This window comes from Myripristis murdjan, chromosome 7 (genome assembly GCF_902150065.1).
Source record: "Myripristis murdjan chromosome 7, fMyrMur1.1, whole genome shotgun sequence".
Classification (NCBI taxonomy): Eukaryota; Metazoa; Chordata; class Actinopteri; order Holocentriformes; family Holocentridae; genus Myripristis; species Myripristis murdjan.
The window spans coordinates 32343575-32370823 of record NC_043986.1 but is presented as its reverse complement, the minus strand read 5'-3'; the positions used below and the strand labels follow the sequence as shown (position 1 = coordinate 32370823).

Sequence of the window (27249 nt, the reverse complement as noted above, 5' to 3'; positions counted from 1 at the left end):
AACTTGTTCATGTCACAGACGCCCAAACAGAAAGCCATTAGGGCCATGGACCATCACTGGGTAACATTTTTCCCAGGGACCCATATGGGAAGATTTACTGTCACTGGTCCAATGCTGAATTGTGTAATAGTCTTCAGTTCCTCTGCACGTGGTACGGAGATAACAGAGATGAGTGAAATTCTTCAACAATCTCTAACTCTTCGGTTAAATTATGATGGAATCAAACTATCCTCCTTTCTCAAACACCCCTTCAAGTCTAGGGTTAATCTTGACGGCCAATTCTGATTTAGTTTTAGTGTTTTTAACTCAAATTCATTTTAGTCAATTTGATTTGAGGTGGTTTTAGTCTAGATTCTGTTGAAGAAAAAGACAAGTTTGTCTAAACCGACTCACCTTCCACATGTTTTCCCCTCTATCAGTTACTCATTCAATTATTTATTCATGATATTTACATATAGACAGATCTGCAAATATTACCCAGTGGCCAGCACCTTTGTGCTTCTTGCAAACTAATGACTAATGCCCTTCCGAATCATAGTCACTGTCAACAAAGCTTACTTTTTGTTTAGTTTTTGTCTCTGCTTCGCCCTGGAAAAAGTGTTGTTGAATACTTTTGTCCTAGTTTTAGTCAACAAAATTAAAGACGGGTCCCTTTGGAAAAATTCTAGACTTAATGTTTCCAGAGTAGTCATTATTATGCCAAACAGGTCAGACAGGCAATCGGTGAAGCCCACTTATCCGAGACCAACTCAGCTCAAAATAAAAATGCAAGGTTCTTTAACAAACAGCTTTTCACACCCAGGTAGTATTTTCGCAAAAATACTACTACTAGTCACGAAACGTTTATTTTTTGCACATATGAAAATGGATTTACAAAACAACACATAATGAACAATAAGACAGCTGTTGGAAGACAGTTGGAAGTTCAAGAAAAACAAAAATTATGTAGAAATATGTGCCCTGGTGAATGAGGTCTCCTTTTGACCGTGTGTGTGTATGTGTGTGTGTGTGTGTGTCCTGTTTGACTAGCCAGTGTGCAGGGGGCTGATATGGCCTTCAGAAGCGCACACGTACCCTCCAGGAGTAGTTGGTGAGGACTTTGTTTTTTTTCCTCACAATGCAGGTATATGTGCCTTCGTTGATGGCGTTTGCCACTATACTGATGTGGTCATCTGTCAGGGAGATGTAGCCCGGGCGCGAGAACTCCAGCAGCTCCCCGTCCTTGTACCAGCTGAAATGGGAGTTCTCAATGAAAATGTCATCAAAATTAGGTGGTATAATTTAAAAAAAAAAAAAAAGCTATACTTACTAAACTTTGCCTTTCTTGGATGCAATTTTCTTCCCACACCGGAAAGTGAGCTTCTTGCCCTCGGCTACCAGCTTGTGTTTGGTTCTTGGGGGGGTTGGGGTGGGGGCCACCGTGGGGAAAGGAAATTCTAAAGAGAAAAAAAGAAGGGCCACATTTAGATTTTGGCATTCAGTTGATGCACCTATTCAGAAATACTTACAATAAGCACGAATACCCTCCAACCTTTAGGATGACAAATAACCAAAATCGAAGAGTGCAAAGATCATGGCGGTCTTGAAACATTCCTACAACCATCAAGCAGTTTTGTAAGAGCCAAGAGCTAGGACAAGAAATCGAGTAAGAGCCAAGGAAAGAGACAGAGGAGATTATTTTGTCAAACAATACATTTTGTTTGCTGTTTCATAATCCTGCTGTCTTAAAGCTTTTTAGAGCTGTCACAACTTTTCCTCACAAGCGCCTTGCCAGACTTTTTTTTTTTGATGATCTCCAAAATATTTGATACAAATGTTATCACATGTCAGACACTTACTGAGCTTATTATAACCCCTGACCTGCTGCCGGCGCCGTACGCTCGTCTTATCAGTGTAATCTTTAACATCTGTTTTTTGACAAACACAACAGGGCGCCTCGTGATCAGCTGAAAGTCTGCTTAAGAAACAGTCGCTCTCGTTAATGCCGCAAAAATCCAAATTGACCTTGTGTGTCTCTAACCCTCAAGCCACAGTCTGAAATTCCAGCGGTTTGGAGTCACTCAGGAATTTTCCACAGCCGTACAACGTCTCCCAATCAGCAATGAGGAACAGATTACTGTGAGCCAGGACTCGTATCCTCTTGCCTTTCTCCACACTGTCCCTTGTTGCGGACAAAAATCTCAGAAACCCACAACAATCTATGTGCTGTGATGGTGAGGAGGAGCCATTTCCTGTTGTGCAACTGCAGACCTCAGCACTAGTGTCTCCTACTATAGATCTTAAAGACAAGCCAGGCTGACTGAGTGCTGAAACATAATTGGTACTTGATTGGTGGAGCAGCGCTTATCCAGGAGCAGCCATCAACAGGTACCTTTTCTGCTCTGTGCTGAAGCACAAATTGCCTTCCCTGGGGACTGTAGTTCCCCAGGACTAAATAATTCAAGACGTCTCCTCCAGCAGTAAGCGCTAATCTCCCTTAAAATCAGATGTTTGAAAACCCCCATCACAGTTCTGCATGGCTGGACCTGTTGGCTCCCGTTGCTCCATTGGCAAACGGTTCACAGCAGCTCCCTGCACCGCTCAATTGAGAGAAATCTTTTTCCTCTGGACTACTGCTCTGTCTTACCGTAACAAAAATCACAGCTGGAGGGGCAGTGCTTCTGCATCAGCTTGCGTTTGCTGTCGCAATAGCCTTTCCGAGCCCAGGCTGGACAGATAAATAATCGGTCCAAACATCCTGGAGGAAAAAAGGGAGATGGAGTGAGGAGGAAGAGGATCAGAGAGCAACTTTTTCTGTCTGCTGCAAAGGAATTTGGACCACTGATCTGCTTTTAGTTCCAATGAGAATGACTCACCATAACACACACTAATGATGAGTCATGAGTAGAGTTTCTACAATATTCATTAATGCCACGTTGGCTTTCAGAATTGGTTGGCAAATTGTCGCAGACCTAAAGTATGTTCTACATCTCGCTGTCTTAATGTTGGTTCTCCGTGTGTAAAGAAGCTAAATCAGTGTGGGTCCTAGACCAGGAGGAGAGAATTCTCAACTGAGTCCTGGGCTAAGACGTTTTACATTCTGTCAAGCCCTGTTATACATCTCTGTGACAGAATAAAGATTGTGATCGTACCATAGAGTCGGTGCAAACCCCACACCTCATCTTGTGTGATGAGCTTGCGCCCTGTCAGAGTTGCATTCAGGTGCATTATTGCCTTGGGGTTCAGGGAGTGCATGAGTCCCAGGACATGGCCGATCTCATGAGCTGCCACGTGGACCAGGTCCGTCAGCCAAACCCCTGCAGAAAGATACTATTGATTACTTTATATTTCAGCTTCTCCAGCGGTCCAATTCGGCGTCTACTGCATCCATCACACTACCGATTAAATATTAACAGTTTCAACAAACATGATAGATACACATGCCTTTTTTCCAGCTGAAGCGCATATTTCCCAGAATCCAGTACTCATGGTCGTCAAAGTGGATCTCGCCTGTAGGTGGGAAGAAAGCATGGGCCAGTTCTCCGGTGATGCCGTCGAAACAATGGTGCAAGTGGGATTGCAGGCAGTCCGTGTGGTTGATGGGATAGAAGCCTGCCAATACAGAGAGAGACACATACCTCAGAGGCGAGGAGGGGACCCCCTCTCTCCAGGATTTCTACTCTGTGTACAGTACAGCCTGGAGATGATTAATTACAAAGAACAGGACTTTTTCTTCCAGCCTTCAACCCACAGGATGACAACCATTTTTCTCACTGTCACTGAGAATTTATGCAGGACCCTGGAGCTTGCACCCAAAGGGACAGATAAAGCATAATTTAGGTCGCTTCACCATGGGCTGACATGTATGGAAGTTGTTAAGCATTTTCTTTTTCATACAAACAGAAGTATGAATCATGCTGAATATAAGCTTAGTAATATAGTCACGGTGCTGTGATTTAACGAGGTTGGAGGCAAAGGCATTTCAGTGATGACAGCGCAGAGAGAAAAACAGCAACGACAAAGTACAGGGCTAGAGCTCTGAGCTAAGGAACATCTGTTTGGGATTGATAGATCCGCATGCAGAGTGCCCACCTATCTTAATGTCTGCCTCTTGGTCAGCTGGCACCTCTCTGAAGCTGAATGGTGAGACGTCGCTCCACATGCCAAAAGCCTTGGCAATGCCTCTACGTGTGTCACTGGCATTTATCAAATTTGTTGGAAAGGAAAGCAACCTGCTCAGAAACAATACCATCATGTAGTTAATACTGGTGTCTACACACATTTTTCTAGAGCAGAAGAAAAGCCTGCCAAGAAACAATGGCTACTGTTCAGACAGACCAGAAGTCCCACAAGCAATACAAGCTACATTTCTGAGACTTGGTATTCTGCTATCTCAGCTTAGATCCATATCGGTTTGCTGATACATTGAGCTCATGTTGGCCTTGGAAAACAAAAAAATCAGATATCATCCAGAGTCAGTATGATGGAGGCGAGGATAGGCCTGCAACAGCTTCAGGGATGGCAGGTCCGTACAATGTGCAGTCAAACCTGCCTTATCCAGACTTAAAAGAACAGTTCACCGCAAACTGAAAATTCAGCCATTATCTCCTCACCGCCATGTCAGTGAAAACTCAGCTGAAGTTGGCAGGACTGTCTTTTTACAGCTCCAAAAAAGTATAAAGTGTCCATCAAATTTCTCCAAACAGCTTATGCAGCACAATCCAAGTGTTTCAAAGCCAAACGATTGCACTGTGGGGTCCAAAATTATAGCATTTACCCTTTTATATCCTTGATTTTCCTGCTGGCCACGCTTTGGTCTGCACTGCATCAACAGCAACAACCTTTGCCAGGTGGTCCCATTAACTTCAATAGTTTGGTAGGGGGCATAGATGGAACCACAGGTGGTAACTTCTTAACGTTTGGTAACCTCAGTTGAGTTTCCACTGGCAGGGAGGTCATAATCTATCATGACTGAATTTTCATTTTATCAACTATTCCTTTAAGGAGCTGCTTAAGGTCTTTCATGCAGGCAAAATCAGCTATTGGGAACTTCAAAAATGTCAGCATTCAAAAGCCCATATCAGTCTAACCCTCATCTCAGTATTGACGATTAACGATCCATGGTTTCATCAGGATTTGTTTGCCTTTTTTCCCATTTTAGTACACAATGATTCAACTTCAAAACAAAGACAGATCTTTCAGTTTACCAGGATAAGAATTGAATAATATTACTTGTATGTCAGCTTGAACTTGTCCCATTTGAGCATCTCCGGGGTGAGGGTGTAGCGCTTGTTCCTGGAGAGGTGAAGCACTTGCGAGCGGGCATCTTTGCGGATCCCAATGAGCAACACACTGGTGTGAGCTTCTTCCTTGGACAAATAAAAACCTTTGATTAACCACCTTACATTGGATTCACCCTGTCAATTGGACAGCTACAAGAGAGACTTGATAACTCTAACAGCTTTTGTCCAGTGGATGGTGAATGGCTTGTTCCTTGAAGCCTAAGAGGCCATGCTTAGGTTTCAGTCGAAAGGCAATACCATTTGACTGCATACCTCATCCCCGGTTAGAGTTCCACAGGATTTCAGCAAAAGTATACATGTATACTGCAGACGGGAGAACGTTTTGGACATTTCTAGCTGTGGACATTAAACTGTTGTGATTTTACAGTTACTACTGCACATAACTCTGCGGTTATTTCAGTGTCTTGCATGTGAATGTTACGTATTGCATTTTCATGCGAGGGGCATTCCATCTCATGGAAAAAGGAAGTGGTCAGCAGTAAAAGTGCTCTCCAAACGTTAAGTATGATACATTTCACAGATAGGTTGTGTCTGATGTCCCTTCGGGGAGGGGCAAATAAGACTCCAAATAATAACACCTGGATTCTACTCTACTTTTTATAGCTTTGAAAGGCCATCTATGGGTGCTTTGCATTTTAGTGCTATCATAAATACGCTGTGGCTGCGCGAGTTAAATCGAAGTTTTGGTTTGCTTTGGCTGAGATGTTTCATACTAGCGATTGCACCAGTTTATAAAATATATACTTTTTTATGGAAATGGGTTTAAGTGATAAATGCACTTTCCGACACTTGCAGTTGGCTGATGATTCTGACCTTGGCTGATATCAAACAAAAACACTAATGAAATACTTCCAGAAAATAAGGAGAGAAAAAAAGAGGCACATTCTTTGTCGAGAGAATGAAGACTTCCTGTTCTTTACTGATAAGTGATTTAAGGAAGCATAGAGGAGACTGTTGATACTGGAGCAGACACTGCTGAAGCTTCATGAACATCTACCCACACTGCACGCATTTTGATTTCTTTACAGATTCTTTAAAGTTTCAGCCTTAGCAGCGTGCAACTGTACTTTCTTATTGGGGAAGACTACCAAGGATGGAAAGCACAAATCAAAGCCAGTCCCTACATTCTGTATTCCACACCTTAACCTCTGCTTCCTGCCTCTGATACTCCCAGTCAAGACAGAATTTCCTTCCTTTGATTTCTTTACTGAGAGCAAGGCGTCTAGACAGGCAGACTGCTCTACGTATGCGGCTTGATTCCGGTGCTGATGGTAATGATAATGTCTCTGTGTTGCATTATACAATGTTTTGCACAACGCTTGCTTCTCTGACCCCAGACGACGCACTGGATTCTTGTGCTCAAAGATGTATGAGGTGCTTGATGTTGAAGGTCCAGCACAGTTCATTATGTGTCATGTCTTGCTAAATTCACTGCAAATCAAGTCTCACTCTTGGCACAAATAAAGATGAGCCTTGAATCATGCAGCCGAAACAAGCAGGCTAGACAAAATGCAATGGTGCGCTCTGACTCAAAGGGTGAAACCAGGATGAAACATCCCCGAGGATCCTAAAGGGAGTCTAGGGTCACGCTTAGGTCAAGAATAATGCTTTCGAAATCTCATGCCTAGGAACTTTTAACAGAGTGAAGGATTTTTATATTTTGTTACTTTCACAAAGGTTTAAGGCTCAAATTGTGGTTGTAGCCATTTATAAGTCACAGAGTAACAAAACAAACTATTTCATCCTCAAACTGATTCATGCAAATAGTGTACACGAGCTAATCGTGGCCTTTAAGATGTATGGAGGTATAAAAGATTAATTTCATTTTTACTTTAATTACCTCTCAGGAATGCTTCATGAAACGGAATTTAAAACAGGATTGAAGAACTACTTTTAGAGTGTATTTATGTCACTTGAGATGAACATCCTTTTGCAATGATGGAAAAAGAGAATATTCTGAATATTCTGAATATTCTTAGAATATATCATGAATATATCAGATATACCATGTATGCCATCAACATAACATTTTTTTTCCAGTGCCCAAAATCTATATTGCATAGCTGTCATCTACTCACACAAATACCTTTTGTCTATTTTCAGGTATTTTGATCTCTAAATATACATATGAACTCTGCATGTATGTTTCTGCAGTATGAGCAAAAAGGAATACACTTAATATGTAATATTATCTCACCATACTGATTGAGAAACTATAACCAGATGAACCAGTTTATGTTCTAGTTTCATGATTGAGTTATTTTATGTATAAACTATATTTAATCCTCTTACAAGAGCTTAGCTGAGCAGTTATGTAATCCCCACCACCTAGTCTTCTTGAATGACGTATAATAAGTGTGTGTGTCAACGGAAATGACATAAAACCATCCATCCCGCTCTGGAGCACTGTGGGTGGGAGGCAGGAGACACAAGTATCCAGTCCACTGAAGGCATCATTGTACGGGGAGCTGTGCTATAGCTTTATGGATAATCTAAACTGTCTTAAGTAACCTAACTTTATATTCCAAAACATATGCATAAGAACACCAGGCTATAACTGTTGGTAGTTTTATTGGATTATGTCAAGTTAATGAGGTTTTCAGAAGCCAAAGAGATTACTGAATTTGCATGGACCAATACTCCCCATGTGTCAAGGTGGGATTGTCAGCATACTAATTACTGAAAGGTAAAACTGTAAAATTAACGGAACAGAGGTCATTCATTCTGCCCACAAAAGTTCTGGTCCGCACACACCAAACTCCATTCAAATATCTCACAATTTCACGTTGCCTTGTTCTTAAGCTAATGTGCGCACGTAGTAGAGCACAAAGTAAGACGGATTCTTGATCACTGGGGTCTTCAAGTAAATGCGGCATATAAAGTCAATTATATGATCTAGTATGCAGCACTTTATTTCTTCAAACTAAACTTTAAAATCAGCTCGCAGTGTTCGCTGCAGTCCTCCACTGTGTATTTAGGGACACTGTGGGATTGCGGTTGAGCCACATGAAAAGTTGACATTTTATTACAATAATAAGTGCAGTTTCGTTAATGGAATATAAGCCAAATAGAAAAGTGGCTTTTGAGGATCAAGACGCGGTTTTAAGTCAAATATTTACCGGTGCGCAACTACCACAACTTTGAGTGGAGTTTTATATGAAGTTCTTTCTAAGACAGGACAGCATATCGTAGCAAGTCCATTTATAGCAGTTAATTATCACATAACAGACAACATGATGGTGTGCAAGGCTGCAGTCACAGCATACCTCTAATCTCCAGGTGGAAAACGCTGTGGTTTGGTGCATCCCTGCAGAAAGCAGACAGCCGAGCAGCGCTGCAGCGAGCAGCGCAGCGGAGCCCCAGTCGCCTCTCTGGAAACCTCTGGCAGTCTGATAGCACACCATTGCTGCGATATCACACCTCCAGGAAAACAAAAACAATCCCTCAGCGAAATACTAGACAGATTTAGCATCAATGCTTGTCCATTGCATCTTCCGCGGGTCTGCTGCTACTAACTGCTGCTGCTCTGGCGCTTTGCGGCAGCGCAGTGCAGCCTGCGGACCGGGTTGTGGACGCGCTGCACAATGCATCCAAGTGTGCAGCTCCGCTCGGCTCTCTTCCGCACAGTGCGTCTGCACTCTGCACAGGCTCGGTTTCACATTACTTTGGATGGGGCATGGGGTCAGAGTCGAGACAATTTAATGAAAACCAAGCTTACTCTGTCCATCAGCTGCGGTGCAGCCTCCGGCTCTCGGTTAATGCAACAACTGGCTGGCTTATTTCGAGACGAATTTTCAAAGTTTGAGGAGAGGCGGCTGGGGAAAAAAAGGATAACCTAGAATACGTGAGGAGTGTCACTCCACAAAACCACTCTGACCAAGTCCCTCCATCTGGAGACTGCTTGGCCCTGCGCCACCAAAACCAAGATTATATTTAGACAAACTAGAATAACGATTAATGGCAAAGAAAATGTTTTAAGCAGTGGCTGTTCAAGGACCCACACACAACCCAACCCAATGAAACTGAACAAAAAGTTAGATTTTACGCCAGAATGACTTTTCTTTCAATAATCACATCTCATCTATTTTATTTCAGTCTCTGCCACAATAATCACACGGGGACAAGTGTAAACACTCAAAAGACAACAATTAGCCTAACCTATCATAAAAGTCAAAAAGGCAACACCAGGGGTCTGGGTCCCTCACGACAATGATATACGTGCTGAGGATTTGATAGGCGACCTATTGGATGTTTAATGGTTTCCAAATGCATTTTTTGTACACTGTCTGCTCTCTGCTCTCCAGTGTATGGTGGTTGGGAAGGGCCACTGTGCATGTATCAGAACTGTGGCTAATGGCTTACATCCAAATGTATACTTTGTGCTCCACATATAGTACAGCCAAACCTTTTTTTTTTTTTTCAGTCAGTAATGATCAAACTGCCACTGCAAAACAGCACTTTTTAAAATTTAAACTAAGTGTTGCACAATCACAGGGTCATATCCTGATCTCAGTATTTGGATCATGTGCGATGCAGCGCATGCATTTATTTGATAATTTACACAGTTTGCAGTGTGACTTAGACAATCAGAACTGAAGATCAGGGCTAATTACATTGCATGCCACACAAGCCTTTGTGAATGGTTAGTCTATAATGCTGCATTCAGGTCACATGGGAAACATGGCTGCCCACCAGATGGGACATGATCTGCCCCAGCTCTCAGATGGTACAGACCTATTTTTTCTGAAAATAGAAGATAAGACCAGTATATAAGGCCAGTATATCAGTGTATATAAACCCGTGTCACAGAATTTGTGACACCTAATATGAATGGCCACTGGCTGTCATGCAGCCTGCTGGTTGTCGTCATAGTGGGTTACTGTAATTACTTTACTGACTTATACTTACTTCAACTTCCTTACTAAACCTACTTACCTGCTGCCTCACTGATGGACTTAAGTCGTCTACACCTGTAATCTGATCTGATGGGAGGCTGGATCCTCAGGTCAGCCCTGCTCACGACAGCTTGCACTGCTTAGACATTTTGATTTGATTTCAAAGTACGCATGCTGTGTTACTGATATTAATAGGGGCTGCCAGTACCCCTTGTTTCCATGTATTATTCTTTCTTTCTTTCTTTCTTTCTTCCTAAAACTGATGCATGCACATGTTTGGGGCAAGTACCCCTGATGGAAGCGCTATAGCAGGGGTGTAAAGTTTAAAACAAAACAAAACAAAAAAAAAAAAAAAAAAAATCATTGCAGATCTGATTTTATACATTTTTATTTGATTTTGTGTGTTTGTTTGTTTATTCATCAAGATTGTTGGGCCAGACAGGAGGAAACCTTCATACCCTGGTACGTGTATTTAATTATGAAGTCCTTTATTAGGTTTTTATTCAAAACTCTTGAAATAATTAAGTCTAACTACTCCCCATAGTTTTCACAAATCTCACAGAAATCACTACAGAACATCCTCAGACCTACACAATTGTGAGGTTTTTCGTTTAATCAAAAAATTTCACTGCATCAACAACTGAGTCCACAGTGCATGAAAATGTAAATGTACCTGATGCTGCCACTGTAGACTGACACTAAAGCCTCCATGATGTCCAATCTGAATGTTACAAAACAATTTGCTGTCTTCATAGATAAAACTTGCAAATTTTCAGTTTTTCTCAATTAGCAGACAACTAATTCCTGTGCAATTTTTAAAAATTAGTTTTTGGGACTAAACACAGATGAAAGATAGGTGGATTACCTTACTGATAGAGACTCAAGCCACATTTTATTGGCTAGAAGTTATTTTGGTCCTGTTAAGTTGCTGCCTTCAAGTGCTGTTGGAAATACTGTTAGCAGTGGCCAGCCCCTGCTTTGTCTCAGTCATTATTGTGAGTGTACAGCTACACCTGCAGTCAGTGAACAAGGAGCACTACAGTGACCTCAGCACAGGCCTCCACAGCCTGCTGCTTTTGGCCGCAGGAAACTGGGAAACTCACAATACAGTCCTGAACTTGTCTTCCCAAAGAGGGTGCAAACCATGCTTTCTAACATGATTTATTTAGCATTTATGATAACACATTGTCTTGTACACATCCACAGAGCTCTGCTGCTGCTCACAGGTTCACTGATGCTGCAAAACTGATTTTCCCATTTTTAAACTTCCAGTCTTTGAGGAAATTACACCCACTTGTCCACTTGGGATGTTCCTTTCTTCAGTCAGAGTTTCTTTAACACTGACAATACCATGTTTGCATTTGTACTTGTACAAAGTGACAGTTCTGCAGATATTCAGGTAATACATTTTTATTTGCACTTATATCTTGTTTTTTGTATTCTTCATTTGTTAAAATTAGCCAAGACAGACCTAGTTCCCTGCAATTTCAAGGGATTTTAAGATGTGATTTGTGTTTTCTCCAACAACATTTTGACTACATTTCCTCTTGCTACCCATTTTAAAGGAAATCAAATGTCTTTTTTCCTTGTTATTTTGAACAGGAAAGTAGCCCAGTGGAGCACAGAGCAACTGATGAGGAGATTTCACCACCAACTATCTCCCAAAGTACAATTTTGCTTTAATGCATGAAATTCAAGAAATGTTCTCCCTGAGGATGATGCTCTCCCACCCCCTACAACCTTTGACCTTAACCCCTGGTTACTGGGCCCATTCTGTTATTCAGTGCAAATAAATCTGCCGGGCATAGGGTGCTTTTATTCATTTATTAATGTAAGTTTCATTGGAGCTGGTTGTTTTGTTATGTAGTGCCGTGTTGGAAAAAGATCAGTCTCAATTTTGACAATCCAATGCTAGAAAAAACATGAATTACAGTTTCTTACATGATTAATATAAACCTTCTTATGGGTAAATATCATATTCATTGTAGTAAGTGGAGGAATAGCTTGCTTGGTTTATAAATGATTTCAAATTATTTTTTCTTTTCACTTAAAAATGTTCTCTTGTAAATAATAATAATAATTAAAAAAAAAAAAAAAAAAAAGCAAGAGAGATTTGTGGGGATATTCTTGTTATTTTGATTCATGCCTATTTTGTGAAGTTTTTGCTCCTGCAAAATTTTTTTTTTTTTTAACTCCGCCAATTAGACATTTTTGCATATATTTTGTGTATAAACCCCCATACTTCATTCATTCTTCTTTATCTTCATTTAGTTTATTATTTTTTTTAATTAACGTTAATCTTGTGATGCATTGTTTGTATGTGTTCTCGACAAGAATTGTAGAGGACACGCACGTTCAGAAATATATGTTTAAAAATAAATAAATAAAATAAATTTAAAAAATAACTTATTTAAAAGTAAACGGTGGAACTTTTCGTATGATGCGCGTTTCCCCCGACCTCTACGCGGTGTTGCACTTCTGGTAGTCAGAGGAAATGGCGCCCGTCAGGTGCAGCAGAGTTCATAGTGGCCAACCAGTGAAAGACCCTGGAAACTGACACGTAGCCTAACTGCCCTCTCACCGGACCGAGCTCACCGTGGCGTGTCGGCGGCGCTCACAGAAATATGCTCTTACACGGCGTGAAAAATAGTTTATCTTGGAAAACAAAGACATAAGAGGTATGAGCTGCTGTCGGACATTTCACCCCCTCTGCCACACTGAGCGTTAGCCTGCTAGCTAGCCAGTTAGCTTTAATCCCATAATCTCAGTCTGTAGTTAGCTTGTTATTTGTCTCACCTCAGCGGTTAGTGGGGACTTGTCTGGGGTTCACACACACAAACTATCTTCCCATAACGTGTGGCTGGCTGTTCTGCGGGAGAAATGCCATGTTTGTGGGCTAACCGAGGAGCTAGCGAGTGTTAATTTCAGGTTCAAATCCAGCCTTGCCAATGTGAAGTCAAAGTTAGCGAGCTGCAGCACTGCCTTATGTAACCGCCTGCAACACAGTTAGCTCCATCTGAAGCCGTGTTATTGTCTCTATTTCGCCACTAAGATTCTTGACTATATCCATTGCCCTATGGAAGTGCTTTATACTCTTAGCCAGAACTGTTGAAATTATGCAATATTACTTTGGTAGCCTTGATAAGTCCTTGTCTCTCACATGGGGAGAACCTCACGCCAATTCCATTCCATTAAAATCTGACTATTTTGCCTTTTTTTTTATAGACAGATGTTGGCAGAACATCCTTTAAGAGCTATGCTCAGTGTTTATAGCTTCATATTCCCACTGTCACCCTCCACCAAAATAAATAGAGCCCAGTGGAAGCAAGGACTGTGAAACATCCAAACCTGTGGATTATATTGAAATGAGCCCATGCCTTGTGGATCATTTGTGTGTCAATTTTTCCCGAAGGCCTTAACTGTTTGTGAAAGGGGTTAAAACATAGCCCTGCAGCATCCAACTGACCGATTTTTTTGAGTGGAGTTTGGTGGGATGTTCTCTCCATATACACTACTCACAAAAAGTTAGGGATATTTGGCTTTCGGGTGAAATTTCAGGATGAACCTAAAATGCATTATAACCTTTACAGGTGACCTTAATGTGACCTTCTGTAAACTTTTGAATGCACATGTCCAACTGTTCAATGTTTCAGTACTTTTTGCACAAGTTGCTGTTCTCTAACAAGGAGTTTAACGGCAAAATTCACATCAGGTGTTTGATGCTCCAGCTCATCGAGGTCGTATCATTAGGGAACGGCTGCTGGAGACTGGGGTACCTCAGATGGAGTGGCCTGCACTTTCTCCAGACCTGAATCCCATAGAAAACCTATGGGATCAGCTGAGTCGCCGTGTAGAGGCTCGGAGCTCTGTACCCCAGAACCTCAATGTCCTGAGGGCCGCCCTTCAAGAAGAGTGGGATGCCATGCCTCAGCAGACAATAAGTCGACTTGTGAACAGCATGAGACGTCACTGTCAAGCTGTAATTGATGCTCAAGGGCACATGACAAGTTATTGAGACATTGACATTTTTTGTTGTGGTATATCCACCACTGTTGTTGGCTTTTGTTTCAAGAAATTGTTTGAGATGAGGAAATCACCAGTGTATGCTTCTACTTAAATGCCCTACTTTCATGATATAATATCACTGTAGCGTGAACATTTTACATTTTCCATAAATTTCACCCAAAAGCCAAATATCCCTAACTTTTTGTGAGTAGTGTATTGCGTCTGTAGGACTTCTGTGCTCTGCCAACTGTGTCGCTTGCCATTTTGCTGATCTATTTTTATTGATACAGGGACACCCAGACACCTGTGGCGTTTGGGAGCATTGCTGGCACCGTGCAGCCCTTGCAGAGGAATGGCCAAAGAGCAGAAGCCAAGCCGGGCGGACACATTTGTTGTGGCGGGGTCTAACGGTCACAGTGGCCAGCAATGGCAGACAGGTTTGAATAGCATGGTGCAGAACAACCACCCGGGCAGCCACCACATGTCGAGGATGGCCCGGGTCACGTCTGACATGAGGCAAAAGTGCGCCGCCTACGTGCTGGCGCTGAGGCCATGGAGCTTCAGCACATCGCTCACGCCGGTGGCTCTGGGCAGTGCTCTGGCCTACAAACAGGATGGTTCTGTGGACTTGGTCATACTAATGGTGTGTGCAGTGGCCGTCCTGGTAGTTCACGGGGCGGGAAACCTCGTGAACACCTACTATGATTTCTCCAAAGGAATCGACCATAAGAAGAGTGATGATAGGACTCTTGTGGATGAAATCCTGGCGCCACAGGACGTGGTTATGTTTGGAGCAGTGTTATATTCTTTAGGGTGCTTGTGTGCCACTCTGCTGTACTTTCTGTCCACGCTGAGGCTGGAGCACCTCGCCCTTATTTACTTTGGGGGCCTTTCCAGCTCCTTTCTATACACCGGAGGTGGGTGAAATATTAACTTCATTCTCTTGGACTGCAGTGGAACTAATTATCAGTACTGGCAGTGACCAAAAATACAAAAACACACACAATGCCTTACTTTATTGCTGCACCTGGCAACTTTGGCATCACCACATCACAACAAGTAACTGCTTGAAAAATTTGAACTTCAGTACCTAGAAATCACATCACAAACCATCAGTAATTAGCACAAAGCATGCTCATGATTACACTGATATACCAAAGGGATGAGAGAAGTGCAATGATGAGTCTAGCTTTTCTCTGGACGGTACTCGCTCACTGCTCTATGAGACTGTTTCACTTTTAATGCTGCACTAACAGAGATATGATGCAAACCACTTATTTACACTGAGTAACGTTGAATTTAGAGTCAAGTATATGTGGATTTCATCTCACCTGTTGGAGTGGCAGATTATATCCACATTCAGTGTAGAGCTGCAACGGTTCATAATTATAATAATATATAATTATAATAATAATAATCAGTTAGTTGCCAACTATTAAATGAATCGTTTTGAGCCATTTTTAAGAAGAATATTTCCAAATTCTGTGATTGCAGCTTCTCAGATGTGAGTATTTGACTATAAACTAAATATCTTTGGGTTGTGGAGAGCTGGGACAAAAAGGACATTTGAGGACATCACCTTGTGCTTGTGATGAACATTTTTCACCATTTTTTTGACATTTTATGGACCAAACAACTAATTGATGAATCAAAAAAATAATCAACAGATTAATCAATAATTGGTATAATAGTTGGTTGCATCTTAAATGGTTGATTTGACATAGTTCATGGTCCAGTCTTAGAAAATTATTCTTTTTTCCACTGTGATATGAAAATGAACAGACTTCAGACTTTCTTCACAACAGTACATCACCATAATAATGCCGTTGACATTAGTTTTCCTAAAAGCAGCAGCACTGTTGGGTTTTGAGGACTTGAAACTGTTGAATGGAAATAGTCCCTGGAAAAACTTTGGCTTTGCATTCACTGGCAGTAAATGTGAAAAGTGCTGTGTCAAAATGTACATTATTGCAAATGTCAACAGAAACTTTGCTTTGAGTTAACAAATGTTTAATTAACTTTTTTTTTTTTTTTTTTCCAGAGATCTCCCAGTAAAAGCAAAAATAAAAAATACATAAATATATGTGATAATAAAATAAATGTTAAATACTCACCAAAACAAAACAAATTTCAAAATGCAGTGCTTTGCCTGCAGACAAACTGTGACCAGTAGTGCAAGTCACTGGAATTACACTTAGACTAAATTTATTGTCGTCATATAAACTTGATCAAATAAACATGTTAAATTTCATACATTTGATTTTTTTTTGTCACATTTAGAAATAATTTCATGTTCTTAAATCCAATACAGATAGGCCTTTGATAAGCTAAATTTCATAATTTGAATCTGAAAACTGTGGAGCCAAAAAATAAGCATTATACACATTAACACAAATCCAATTAATTCAGATTGATCTTGATTTCAGCCAGTTGGCAGTTAGGATTTTGGTGATGGTAACATCGTACAGCATGGCAGTAGCAGTATGTTGTACTGATAGGCTGAAATGAGAATAAGTTGAATCTGTGCTCCGCTGCTCCTCCTAAATCCCTGTTTGTAGTGTGTTGGACATTTGAATCTTAAGTTGAAGAAGTGACTTTGAATCGTGTAGGTTTTACTTGATTCGGATTCAGTTTGTGATATTGTGACTGTTAGATCTTGCTATACCAAAGCTGGTGTGTGCCCACTGCTCTCTCTGTCCCCCTCCAGGCATCGGGCTGAAGTATGTGGCCCTGGGTGACGTGGTCATCCTGATCACTTTCGGCCCGCTGGCGGTCATGTTCGCCCATGCGGTGCAGGTGGGCTACCTGTCGGTGCTGCCGCTGGTGTACGCCGTCCCGCTGGCCCTCAACACGGAGGCCATCCTGCACAGCAACAACACCAGAGACATGGACTCTGACAAGCAGGCGGGCATCGTCACGCTGGCCATCCTCATAGGGCCCACGCTGTCCTACGTGCTCTACAACCTCCTGCTCTTTGTCCCCTACGTGCTCTTTTGCATCCTGGCCACGCATTACACCATCAGCATGGCCCTGCCTCTGCTCAGTCTGCCCATGGCCTTCCCCCTGGAGAAGCAGTTCCGCAGCCGATACTACGCCAAGATCCCGCAGAAGACGGCCAAGCTCAACCTTCTCATGGGACTTTTCTACGTCTTCGGCATCATCCTGGCGCCTCGTGACAAGTTGCCCTACCTGTGATTCAATAGCTGTGTTTTATCTTCTTTTTTTTCTCCTTTTTAGTTCTTGTTTTAATACAGACTAGTTTATGTATGTCTTTGTATTTGAACCAGATTATCTGAGCAGTTTCACTGGCTTTAATTTATTGTCTAATTTATACGTTGAACAAAATTTGTTAGTTTAGTTCCTCTTCTGCCACACTGAAGATACAATCAAAGGGTTTTTTTCAGTATCACGCCCACATTAATGTGCGCAGGTTTAAGACAGAGGTGTCAGTGTCATTTTGTTAAAAATAGAGGTAAGCCTAATGTTTTCATTATATATGGACAGACAATAAAGGAACAGTTGCCATATTCTTAGCTCCTCAAGACACAACACACTGATACCTGGAATATCAAGAAACCAAGTTTTAACATTGTACTCTCTCACACAATGTGAATTTTTTTTTTTTTTTTTTTTTTGTGCGTCATTTTTGATTAATTGGGAGAGCCGCAATGTATTCATTGGATTCTAATAAAACTCATTGAACTTCATTGGCTATCTTTATTTCAGATTTCTTTAAATGATGTAATATATGATGAATAATTGAGAGGGAGTTCATGGCAATTATGTTAGCAGTTCATCTGTAATATAAAATGTTTCCATGACAAAGAGACCTTGCGGCCCAGCTGACAATGTATTTACATGAGGGAAAAATCTCATTTTAAATCTATGTGGATTAACTTTTATATTTTGCTTTTGGATAAATATGGAAGAATATTGGAAATGAGCCTCTAGTGCAAAAGCAATATAGAATTGGTTCAGGCTGCTGAGTTGCCTACTGCCATCCATGGTGTCCTTCCAATGAAGACTGTTGGAGTGAAGGGTAAAGTTCTTTAAATAGGAATAGTACTGATATACTTAATGCTGAAATACTTTTTAGTGGGTTATATGTACGCCGGATTAAAGACTGCACCCTATCAACTCTAAATAGACCCTCTATTTAGAGTGTGTGCGTTTCACGATAAGCAAGACAATATGAAAATGTCATATTTTTCAACGGGCCTCTGGACACGCAATTGATAATGCAGGGATCACGGGATTTGCGCACTTGGGTTGTCAGAAGAGGGCGCTGTTGGACAACAATAAAGTCAACTATTCATAACCGAAGGACAACAAAACTTGATTGAAATTGAGATTGTCTGGCAGTGTAATTTGCTATTGTTAGTGGAATAACTAACAGGAGTTTTCATACTGCTGAATTTTTATTTGTGAACAAAACAAACGATAATTTGATATATTTTGACATCTATTTTTGATATGTTTTTTAGGAACAAATGAAGCACTGAGTGTAATTGATATTCGATAAAAGATGGTCTAATACTTTAAGAATTTGATTTGACTGTGTAATTGCCATTTTTCTGTCTACCTTAACTAAAATTCTTGGAAGGGCTCAGATCACTCACCTGACAAAGCCTGGAGAAAGCAGGTGAGTCATAAGAGAAAACTTCCCTTCAAATTCAGCTGTTTCCTGACACTACAGAGTTTCTGGAAGAGCCAGGGGGAGCAGAAACAAGCCGACAGGCTTCAAACTGAAAAGCCAAAAATCTTCATGCAGTCAGATTTCTTGAAAGCCCTGTGTGCTCGAGTTAGGCAAAAACCTCTCCGACGTTGCTGCTGCAGTCTCCATGCCGTGAAGCTCAGAAAACAACAAGACATTTATCGTCCTGTTGGACCTGCGCTGTCTCTCAGTGTTCGCTGCTGTGGCGACCTGCTGCAGGGCTCACAGCAGTCAGCCACAGCACGAGGGAAGCCTCTTCAAACGGACGCACGCGCAAGCATGCGAACCGGATTCCGATTTGACACCAAGCCGATGACGTCATCAACTGTTTGTCTCCCAGGGGACTTCCCCGACATGGAATTTGATGTAAGGTCCGATCGTGACGTCACCTGTCGTGTTTGATGACGTGGTTGTAGTTGCATAAATCGACTGCAGCAGGCCTCTTCAGGTGCCCCCTACAACTTTCCCCCTCACAACCACAAACACAACCTACAACATGTCTAAGAAAAAAGACAAACTAGGCAAGTTCACAGACAAGGCCGCCTCAAAGGCGACTGGCTCCCACCAGCCGGCGGCGAAGGCGGCTGGCCCACAGTCACAAGAAAAAAAGACCTCAAAGTCCAAAGCCTCGGCAAAAGCTGAGGCCCCAGAGCAGAACGCCGGGGCCCAGCACGCTGCCGGGCAGACAGACTGCAGGGTCACAAAGAAAGACACAACAGCAGTCCCGCCATCCATGGCAGACATTGTTCTGCTTCTGGATGCAAACGGGAAATACATCCAGGAGGAAGAACTCCTTCCTGGGCACAAGGTTGCAAAGCTGTTGTGTCCAAATATACAGGCAGCCTTGGACATGCTGACCGAGGCTAGCCTGGGATCACCCAGCCACATTGTGATACACACAGGCACAGATGACCTGCGTGCACAAGGGCTGCAGGTGGCATCAGCTCTGATATGGGTCATTGAGAAGGCTTACGACACCTTTCCTGCCTCTCAAATTGTGATCTCTACCATACTACCAAGGTTGGATGCTGACCCACAGACCATAAAAGCAGTCAATGAGAGAATCCTCAAATACAGCAAAGACATGCCAAGAGTGCATGTTGTCGATCACCCCGAGGTGCTGATCAGTCATCTCTATGACAACGTGCACATCCAGAAAAAATCTGTGTCTATCTTTGCGAAGGCGCTGAGAGATGTGACACTGAAGAGCATTAGAACAGCTAAGAAACTGAACAGCTCTCAGGAAGGCAAACTTTCCCAGAAGAGCCAGGCTGCAGGGACATGCACCAAAGAGCTCCAGTCTGACCCCCAGACAGCTCCCCCTCAGCTGAATCCCAGTGAAACAGCTGAGAAGGTAGATGCTGCCGAGGAGGACAAGCTCTGCCAGAAGAGCCAGGCTGAAGAAAAATGCACCAAAGAGCTCCAGCCTGACCCCCAGACAGCTCCCCCTCAGCTGAATCCCAGTGAAACAGCTGAGAAGGTAAACGCTGCTGAGGAGGACAAGCTCCACCAGAAGAGCCAGGCTGCAGGAACATGCCTTGAAGAGCTCCAGCCTGACCTCCAGACGGCTCCCTCTCAGCTGAAACCCACTGACACAGCTGAGAAGGTGAAGACCACTCAGGAGGACAAGCTCTGCCAGAAGAGCCAGGCTGGAAAGAAAGGCGTTAAAGAGCTCCAGCTTGACCTGCAGAAAGCTCTCAGTGTTGTTGACCAGCAAACCACAACGATCAAGGCATTTGAGGAACAGACAGCAGCTCTTCATCAAAAAGTGATAGAGCTGAAAGGATCTGTCCTCAAGCAGCAGGCCACCAACAGTGGGAATGCGGCCAAAACTCAGGAAAAAATCCAGGAGCTTCAGATGGAGCTCATGAAGAAGGACCTCAGTGAGAGAGAAGCTACACTCAAAGCCACACAGCTGCAGGATACCCTCAAAAACCTGAGGCGTGACAGACAGGAGATGCAGGAAAAGCTCAAGGCAGATCACCAGAATCAGCAGGGCGCAGGTGCTGAACACCACATCAAATGTGAGGAGCTGCAGATCCAGCACAACAAAGAGAAGATCTCCCTTCTCCAAACCACAGCTGACCTGGAGCAAACCCTGGAGAAGAAAGAGAGCGAGTGGGCTGAGAGAGAGGCCAGCCTGCAGGACAGGATAGCCGAGCTGGAGAAAGAGAAAAGCCAGCATGTGGCTAAAAAGTCCTCGCTATGGAAGAGGATCACACGGCCCTTCAGGGCCAGCAAAAAACACGACAAGGAGACCAAGCAGAAGTAGAACGAGTTCCAATGCCAAAAGGACTCTAAGTTCTTCTGTTTCCTCCTGAGACACCTTCATCTCCAACCCACCACCCCAACACCCCCCACCCTCCCTCCACCCAATAAAAAAAAAAAAAATACAAATTCAAAAAAATACAACACTGTCCAATATTTTATCTCTGTATAACTAGAAGCTTTATCACATTCAGTTGTGTGTGTGAAATAAACAGCAATTGTGTGGTTAGACATAAACACTGTTGAAATGGTATTCTACATTTGTCTCATCTTAGAGTCATATCATGATGAAAATGGAATATTAAGGTTATAGGTTACATTCTTTTGTGGAAACAATGTGTTCATTTTTTTTTCTTTTTGGAAACCTGGTGTAGATATGAACTTCAGACAAACTCCATCTGTTTTTTTTCTTTGCACAATTCACTTGTTGCCGATGGAGGTCAATAGAGGTCACTAATTACTCAGTGCATCTCAAATTCAAATTCAAAATTCACTTAACTGAACAATAACTGTCCTTTCTGTGGACTCAAATGTCAACAAACAGGGCTGTGTGTTTTGTTATGTGCCAGCAGGTGGCAGTCTACCGCTGAGTCAGTCCTTCAGGGGGCTCAGCAGCCTCTGCAGGTGTCAGTTAGGTATGGCAAGGCATGGCAGCTGCCATGCCTTGGAATCAGGTTTATACACACACTCATTATACACACTCATACACTCATACACTCAGTATACACTGGCTACGAGGAAAAAATAGACCTCTGGTGGGCACTCTGATAGTGAATGATTGTCAGTTGGTGAACTTGAATGTTCCTCCATGATTTTTGACAGTGTGCTCTGGAAGCATTTTCCCCAGCTGCTTTAGATAAGAGCCTAACAGCCAACAGCACAAATAATGTCTGCAATGTTGTGTGTTTCTTCTTGAAGGGAATTATTGCAAATATTGAAGACTGAAATCAGCCTGCATGGTGGGACCTTTGTTCTATGAAACTACAGTAAATTTGCTTATTTTGTGCCAAATTTACATTTTGTTTTGCTTTGTTTTGAACAGTCCTTGGTTCCCTGCCAGAAATTAGTGTGAAATTCAATGCATTTTTTTTTTTTTTTAATTTCTTTGGAATTTAAACAAATGTCTACTGTTGATTAGTCCTCGGCTCTCTGTCCATGCTGCTGAAATATGAACCATTTTGGACATGATGAAAGCCGTTTTCACTGCTGCCTCTTAGTCGTGCCTTACATCACATGCAAAAATTAGGCATTGTGAATGTATGAGAGAGCTATATGCCTTTTACGACAGTTTTCAGAAGAATAGTTGTGCCTTGTGTTCTGGCTGACTTCATTTAACATTTATTCACTGCAGTCTGAATACAACCGGCATACATATGGGACAGATCTGCCTGTAATGCCTTTAGGACAAAACCCTTGCTCAGCAAAAGATTGGAAATACTATCAAATGAGTATGATGAACCAGTAAGTATGAATATTAAACTGTATAAAAATTAGGCTACCTAATAACATATCAATTCATCAGTTGCAAATTATGATAAGAAAAAAAAAAACAAAACTACATCTGTGGTAACTGCAAAAACACTTAATTCAGACCTGGCCTCTAACTGAGACTGGCCTTTATTTGTAAAATGTGTAGATATACCCGGCAGGTAAAGGGGACTCTGCGTTTAACCAGACTCTTAAAATGAGGTCATATTTTTCAGATCTCATCATTGCTGTGCCATGCGCTAGTGGCTGGCTGCTCAGTGGGGGTTACAGGATGAGGTGATTCACAATTCAACTAAAACAGGCTCTGCTCACAAGCCAACAGAGACCAAGACATGGCAATTAACCCACTAATGCAGTGTTGGGAGAGTTTCTTTTGAAACGTGTTTCACTACAGGTCACTGAATACATGCTGTAAAATGTAACTTGTTCCATTACACTACTCAAGTTCAGTAACATATTCTAAATACTTTGGATTATACTTTGGAGTCAGTCGAAATAACACTTTCTTACTGGCTTCAGAGAAACAGTGCAAGTACACAAAAGTGAATTTTTTCTGGGCACTTGTTACAAGAGTAGGCTTTTCAGAACAGGGCAATGTGTAATGTGCATGTGTAATGTGTGTGGCTGAGCGAGTGAGACAGAGAGAGCGCTACACCGTTATTGGCATGTATTTCGTTAATCCTAAACCCTGCTTGTTAGTCACTAGAAACACTTGGTTAGGTTTAGGGTAAGGATATTGTTAAGGTTATGGAAAGGTTTGTTGTTATGGTTAAGGTTAGGAAAAGGTCACTGTTAAGGTTTACAAAACTTAAGCCACCTAAAAATGAACACGGCTGTCACTTGGATTCAAACTGTTCTAGCTTGGACTGAACTTGGGGTGGCTGAGTGAAGGGCATGTTGAAATCCAACATCCATCATCCACCATCCCTCCATCCTCCTTACGCAGGTTCTGTTGCTCCCTTAACACTGCACCACAGTGTCATTATTTACAGGACCACTAGAGGTCGCTTAACTTTAAACTGTAACTATAAGCTGCTGTACAAATGCCCTATGGGGAAACCTAGTATTGATATATATCCCTAACCTTGTTTATACTCTATTCTATAAAACTCAAGCTCGATGAGCTGCCAATGGGAACCACTATGTGGATTCCAAGCATGCCCTGTACAACTATATTAGAAATGTAACTCATGAGCACATGAAGTTATCAATCTGAAATTTGAGATGCCCATTCAGAAGTGTTTACTGAACCCCTGTATCCAACTGTGTGGTCTTTCATCACTAGGGGGCGCTACAAAAGTGAAAAGTTTATATCATGCAAATGGCTTCATGGATTCATACAAAATTTGACAGACACGATCTAGGTTCACATCTCAGTCAATGTAACACATCTAGTTATGACTGATGAAAATGGGTTTGGCTTATAACAGCGAGTATTGTTTTTGAAACATTTCACACTCCAAATTTCAAAAAGCCATTTAAAGTACCCCATAGGTTCTAGAGGGCTGATTTTTCCAGCACGTCCACTCAAATGTAAGAAAAATTTGCTACACTGCAGCCTATGGTCAATTCACAAGTCTGTCACTCTATATATTTTTTAAATTTGCAAAATCAATTAACATCTATATCTTGAAAAGTTTTCATTCAAATGCCACCAAAACTGACACAGATTTTGTACATGCTACATATCAAGTGTTTCAGACGGTGTTCAGGTCTGTCAATCAGTGAGTCTGCATATTCAATATCTGTCTGTAATTTGTACTGTATACACAACATACATATCTTTTTCACCTAGTGTTGTATCAAACTTGACCCATTTATTTGACAATATGCCTGAAACCAGCAGAATAATAGGAAAGATATACATATAAATTCAGTATATTTTTAGAATGTTATCACCAACATTTGATTGTTGTAAACCTTTTAAGTTTAAACAGACAAAATACCCCAGTTGTAAGAAGTTGTGTGAAAAAACCCTGTCTCCCTGGTGGTACAGTCAGCGAGTCACCTTCTCTGGGGATACAGAGGTTCAGGGTTCAAATCCCCAGGTGACCAAGACCTGCTTGTCAGCTGTGTGAGGAAAAAGGGGTCATCTCCCATGGGCCCCCCCAACGGCTGGGCCCCACAAAGCTTTCCCATCTTCCCCCATTATGGGTGGCCGTGATGTTAAGTATTAAGGCTGAATTCTGGGTTGTGTTGTCTTGTCATTTTAGAATTGCATGAATAAAGTGTCATCATGTGTAACTGCTCTTGTCAAAATTGAACACTGAACAGAAAAAGTAACATTATATGTAAATGTTTATTTTTCTTCACTGAAAGGGTCACATTATATCAAGGAAGTTTGCATCATATGCTATATGAATCTGTTGCTTTTTGTATCAAAAGGTAAGTTTCACGCCAGTACTTTGCATCAGTAGTTCTCCTGATGGGGGATATCTTGCCAGTGGTTTCAGTCACACAAGATAAAGGTGCTAAACGAGTAGCACTTGAAAGCACCACAGCAGTGACGCAATGCATGGGCGTGTCTGTCATGGCTGCGGGCTGCAAAACCCCTAGCAGTTTACTAAATACTTTCTATCTCAAAACAAACGTTTCACATTACATGTCACCGGCGGTGGGCTACAGCGACATGGACATAATTTCAAGTACAAAGTGTGAACTTCTCCGCAAACTGGTCCGGTAAGTCGCCACGCCGTGACAGAAATGTTTTTTTTTTTTTTTTTACGAGTCAAGGTTGGCCAAGCATCAGTTAGCTAGCTAACGTTGGATAAATTAGCAGCCACCCAATGATCTATTTGTGGAGAATGATACTCAGAAAGTCTTTTTAAAAAAAAAAAATCTGCTAAATTAACATGACCGTGATGATATATGACGTTACATACTTCAGAAAAAATAACCTAAGACCTTTTCAGATTTCTCAGTGGCTTATGATAAATTCGGCATACATATGATTCGCGAAACAGTGCATATCTAAGACATGCAATCATCTTTATATTTGACTTGCCTGTTAAATCTCCGAGCTGTTCCTGTCAAGACAAAAAGCGGTGGAGCAAGGCGAGCAGAACCAACTCTAAACGAATTACATATTATTATAATAAATGCTGCTTGGAGGCTTAGCTGAATTCCGAATTTACGACTTTTGCCTGAGTAACTCGTTAAGGGTTTTCACTCTTGTTTATAACAAAGGTATTTTGCCTGATACTTAAGGCAGTGTTAAATTGCCAGAATGTTAATGCAGTGTGGTACAATAAACAGTATCGGGGCAATTAGCTGGCGTTTGGAGCTAACGTCGGGCTAGCTTGCTAATGGGTTGTGTTGTCAGTAGTTTCTGTCAGCACTGGTTATCCAAGTCATTACTTTGCATTGGTAATTGTGTCGGGTAGCAGTAACAGACAGCATTCATATACTGTGAAGGCTAGTGAACCCTTTAAGGCATGAAAAGAACTGGTCAAAATAATGACCCACTTACTCTGAACATTGCGTGTTTACTTTGAAATAGCGGTGGCCATCAGGGCATTATGAATCCCCCCTAACTCGCACTGTTGAGACCGTGCACTGGACAGGCTGTGGCTGCTGGGATCATAGCATTTTGAATTTAGTGCATGACACCAATCCATGCACACCTGTCGTCTTTCTGATCATTTGTTGGGGATCAAGAGCTAAAGATTCCATGTGCAGCTGTCACATACTGTCGCTGCAACAGGAGATACATGGTGAGGACTGCTGTCAGCCACACCTACTCGGGAAGTTGGGAGCAAAGTTTCAGTGTTTCTTTGTCTTTATCCTATTTTGGCTCAATAAATGTAAAGCCCAACAATGGGACGTCTGGCTGTCCAAAGGCCCTGGTGAAGTCATCGTCTTGATTAGTTGTTAGCGAGGGAAAAAAAAAGAACAAACTTGCCTAATGATCACTGCATTGCATTTGAGACCGAATGGGGAAGTTACAGTGCAGAAATTCTGAAGGTAAGATATTTTAAAGTTATGGGAGAAATTGCTCCTTGTTGGCTGTTTTAGGGCAGTTTTATCAGAAGTAGCCTATTTGGTGATGGTGTTTTTGTTTGTTTGTTTGTCTGTTTGATATTATCTTTGCATTTTAATGCTTGGGTGTCTGTACAGACTCATTTATCAAACTCATTTATTAGTTTTCCTTAAACATTTTAAGGCACAAAGGCACGTTTTTCTATGAGGAATATTCTGTTGTGGCATTTCACAGGTACTTGCCACATTATGGGACATTACGGGACAGTATTATTATTATTATTATTATTTACTTTTGGCCACTGGATGGAAGTTAACAAGCCAGCTAGTGGCTGTCAGGAGCTACTTTGAAACTTATGTCACACCATGTGACAAGTGCATGCTAAATAAAAGAATAACACATTAGAAACAAATAAAAACCAAGGCAATGCTAGCTGTCATACGCTGACTCACAAGGTGCAGTTTTATCAGGGGTGCCTTATAGAACTGGAGTTAACTGGCAGCAGAGTAATAGAGAAATCATAATCTTGTATTAATCTTTAGTTAATCTTAATTTTGTCTAATTTGTGTAGTTGACACTTAATCTTGTGTGACATTCACATGTGGGGTATAACTGTTG

General features: G+C 41.8%; 3 protein-coding genes across 4 annotated transcripts in view; 2 read left to right on the top strand and 1 right to left on the bottom strand.

The window, feature by feature from the left end:
- Window positions 1-839: 839 nt before the first annotated feature.
- mmp23ba (matrix metallopeptidase 23ba) lies at window positions 840-19151 on the bottom strand. The gene is made up of 9 exons (XM_030055966.1): window positions 18802-19151; window positions 8549-8702; window positions 5212-5348; window positions 4072-4211; window positions 3424-3591; window positions 3132-3296; window positions 2627-2737; window positions 1310-1436; window positions 840-1231 (listed from the first exon to the last, which is right to left on the bottom strand). Exons 1-9 carry the CDS (start codon window positions 18831-18833, stop codon window positions 1057-1059), a joined length of 1209 nt encoding a protein of 402 aa, XP_029911826.1. The 5' UTR covers window positions 18834-19151; the 3' UTR covers window positions 840-1056.
- ubiad1 (UbiA prenyltransferase domain containing 1) lies at window positions 12632-17888 on the top strand. The gene is made up of 3 exons (XM_030055967.1): window positions 12632-12855; window positions 14473-15099; window positions 16890-17888. The coding sequence occupies exons 2-3, from the start codon at window positions 14535-14537 to the stop codon at window positions 17375-17377; spliced, it is 1053 nt and encodes a 350-aa protein (XP_029911827.1). The 5' UTR covers window positions 12632-12855; window positions 14473-14534; the 3' UTR covers window positions 17378-17888.
- Window positions 19152-25177: 6026 nt separating the features above from the next.
- mib2 (MIB E3 ubiquitin protein ligase 2) overlaps window positions 25178-27249 on the top strand; it is a 55165-nt gene continuing 53093 nt past the window's right edge. Inside the window, exon 1 of one of the 2 annotated variants that reach the window (XM_030055034.1) lies at window positions 25178-25331. Coding sequence is in view for 1 of the 2 variants with exons in the window: in XM_030055032.1 (XP_029910892.1) it covers window positions 26585-26615 (31 nt within the window). In the remaining variant the exon portion in view is untranslated. Of the gene's footprint in view, window positions 25332-26542; window positions 26616-27249 lie in introns of those variants that run through there. The other variant, XM_030055032.1, reaches the window with a different exon arrangement.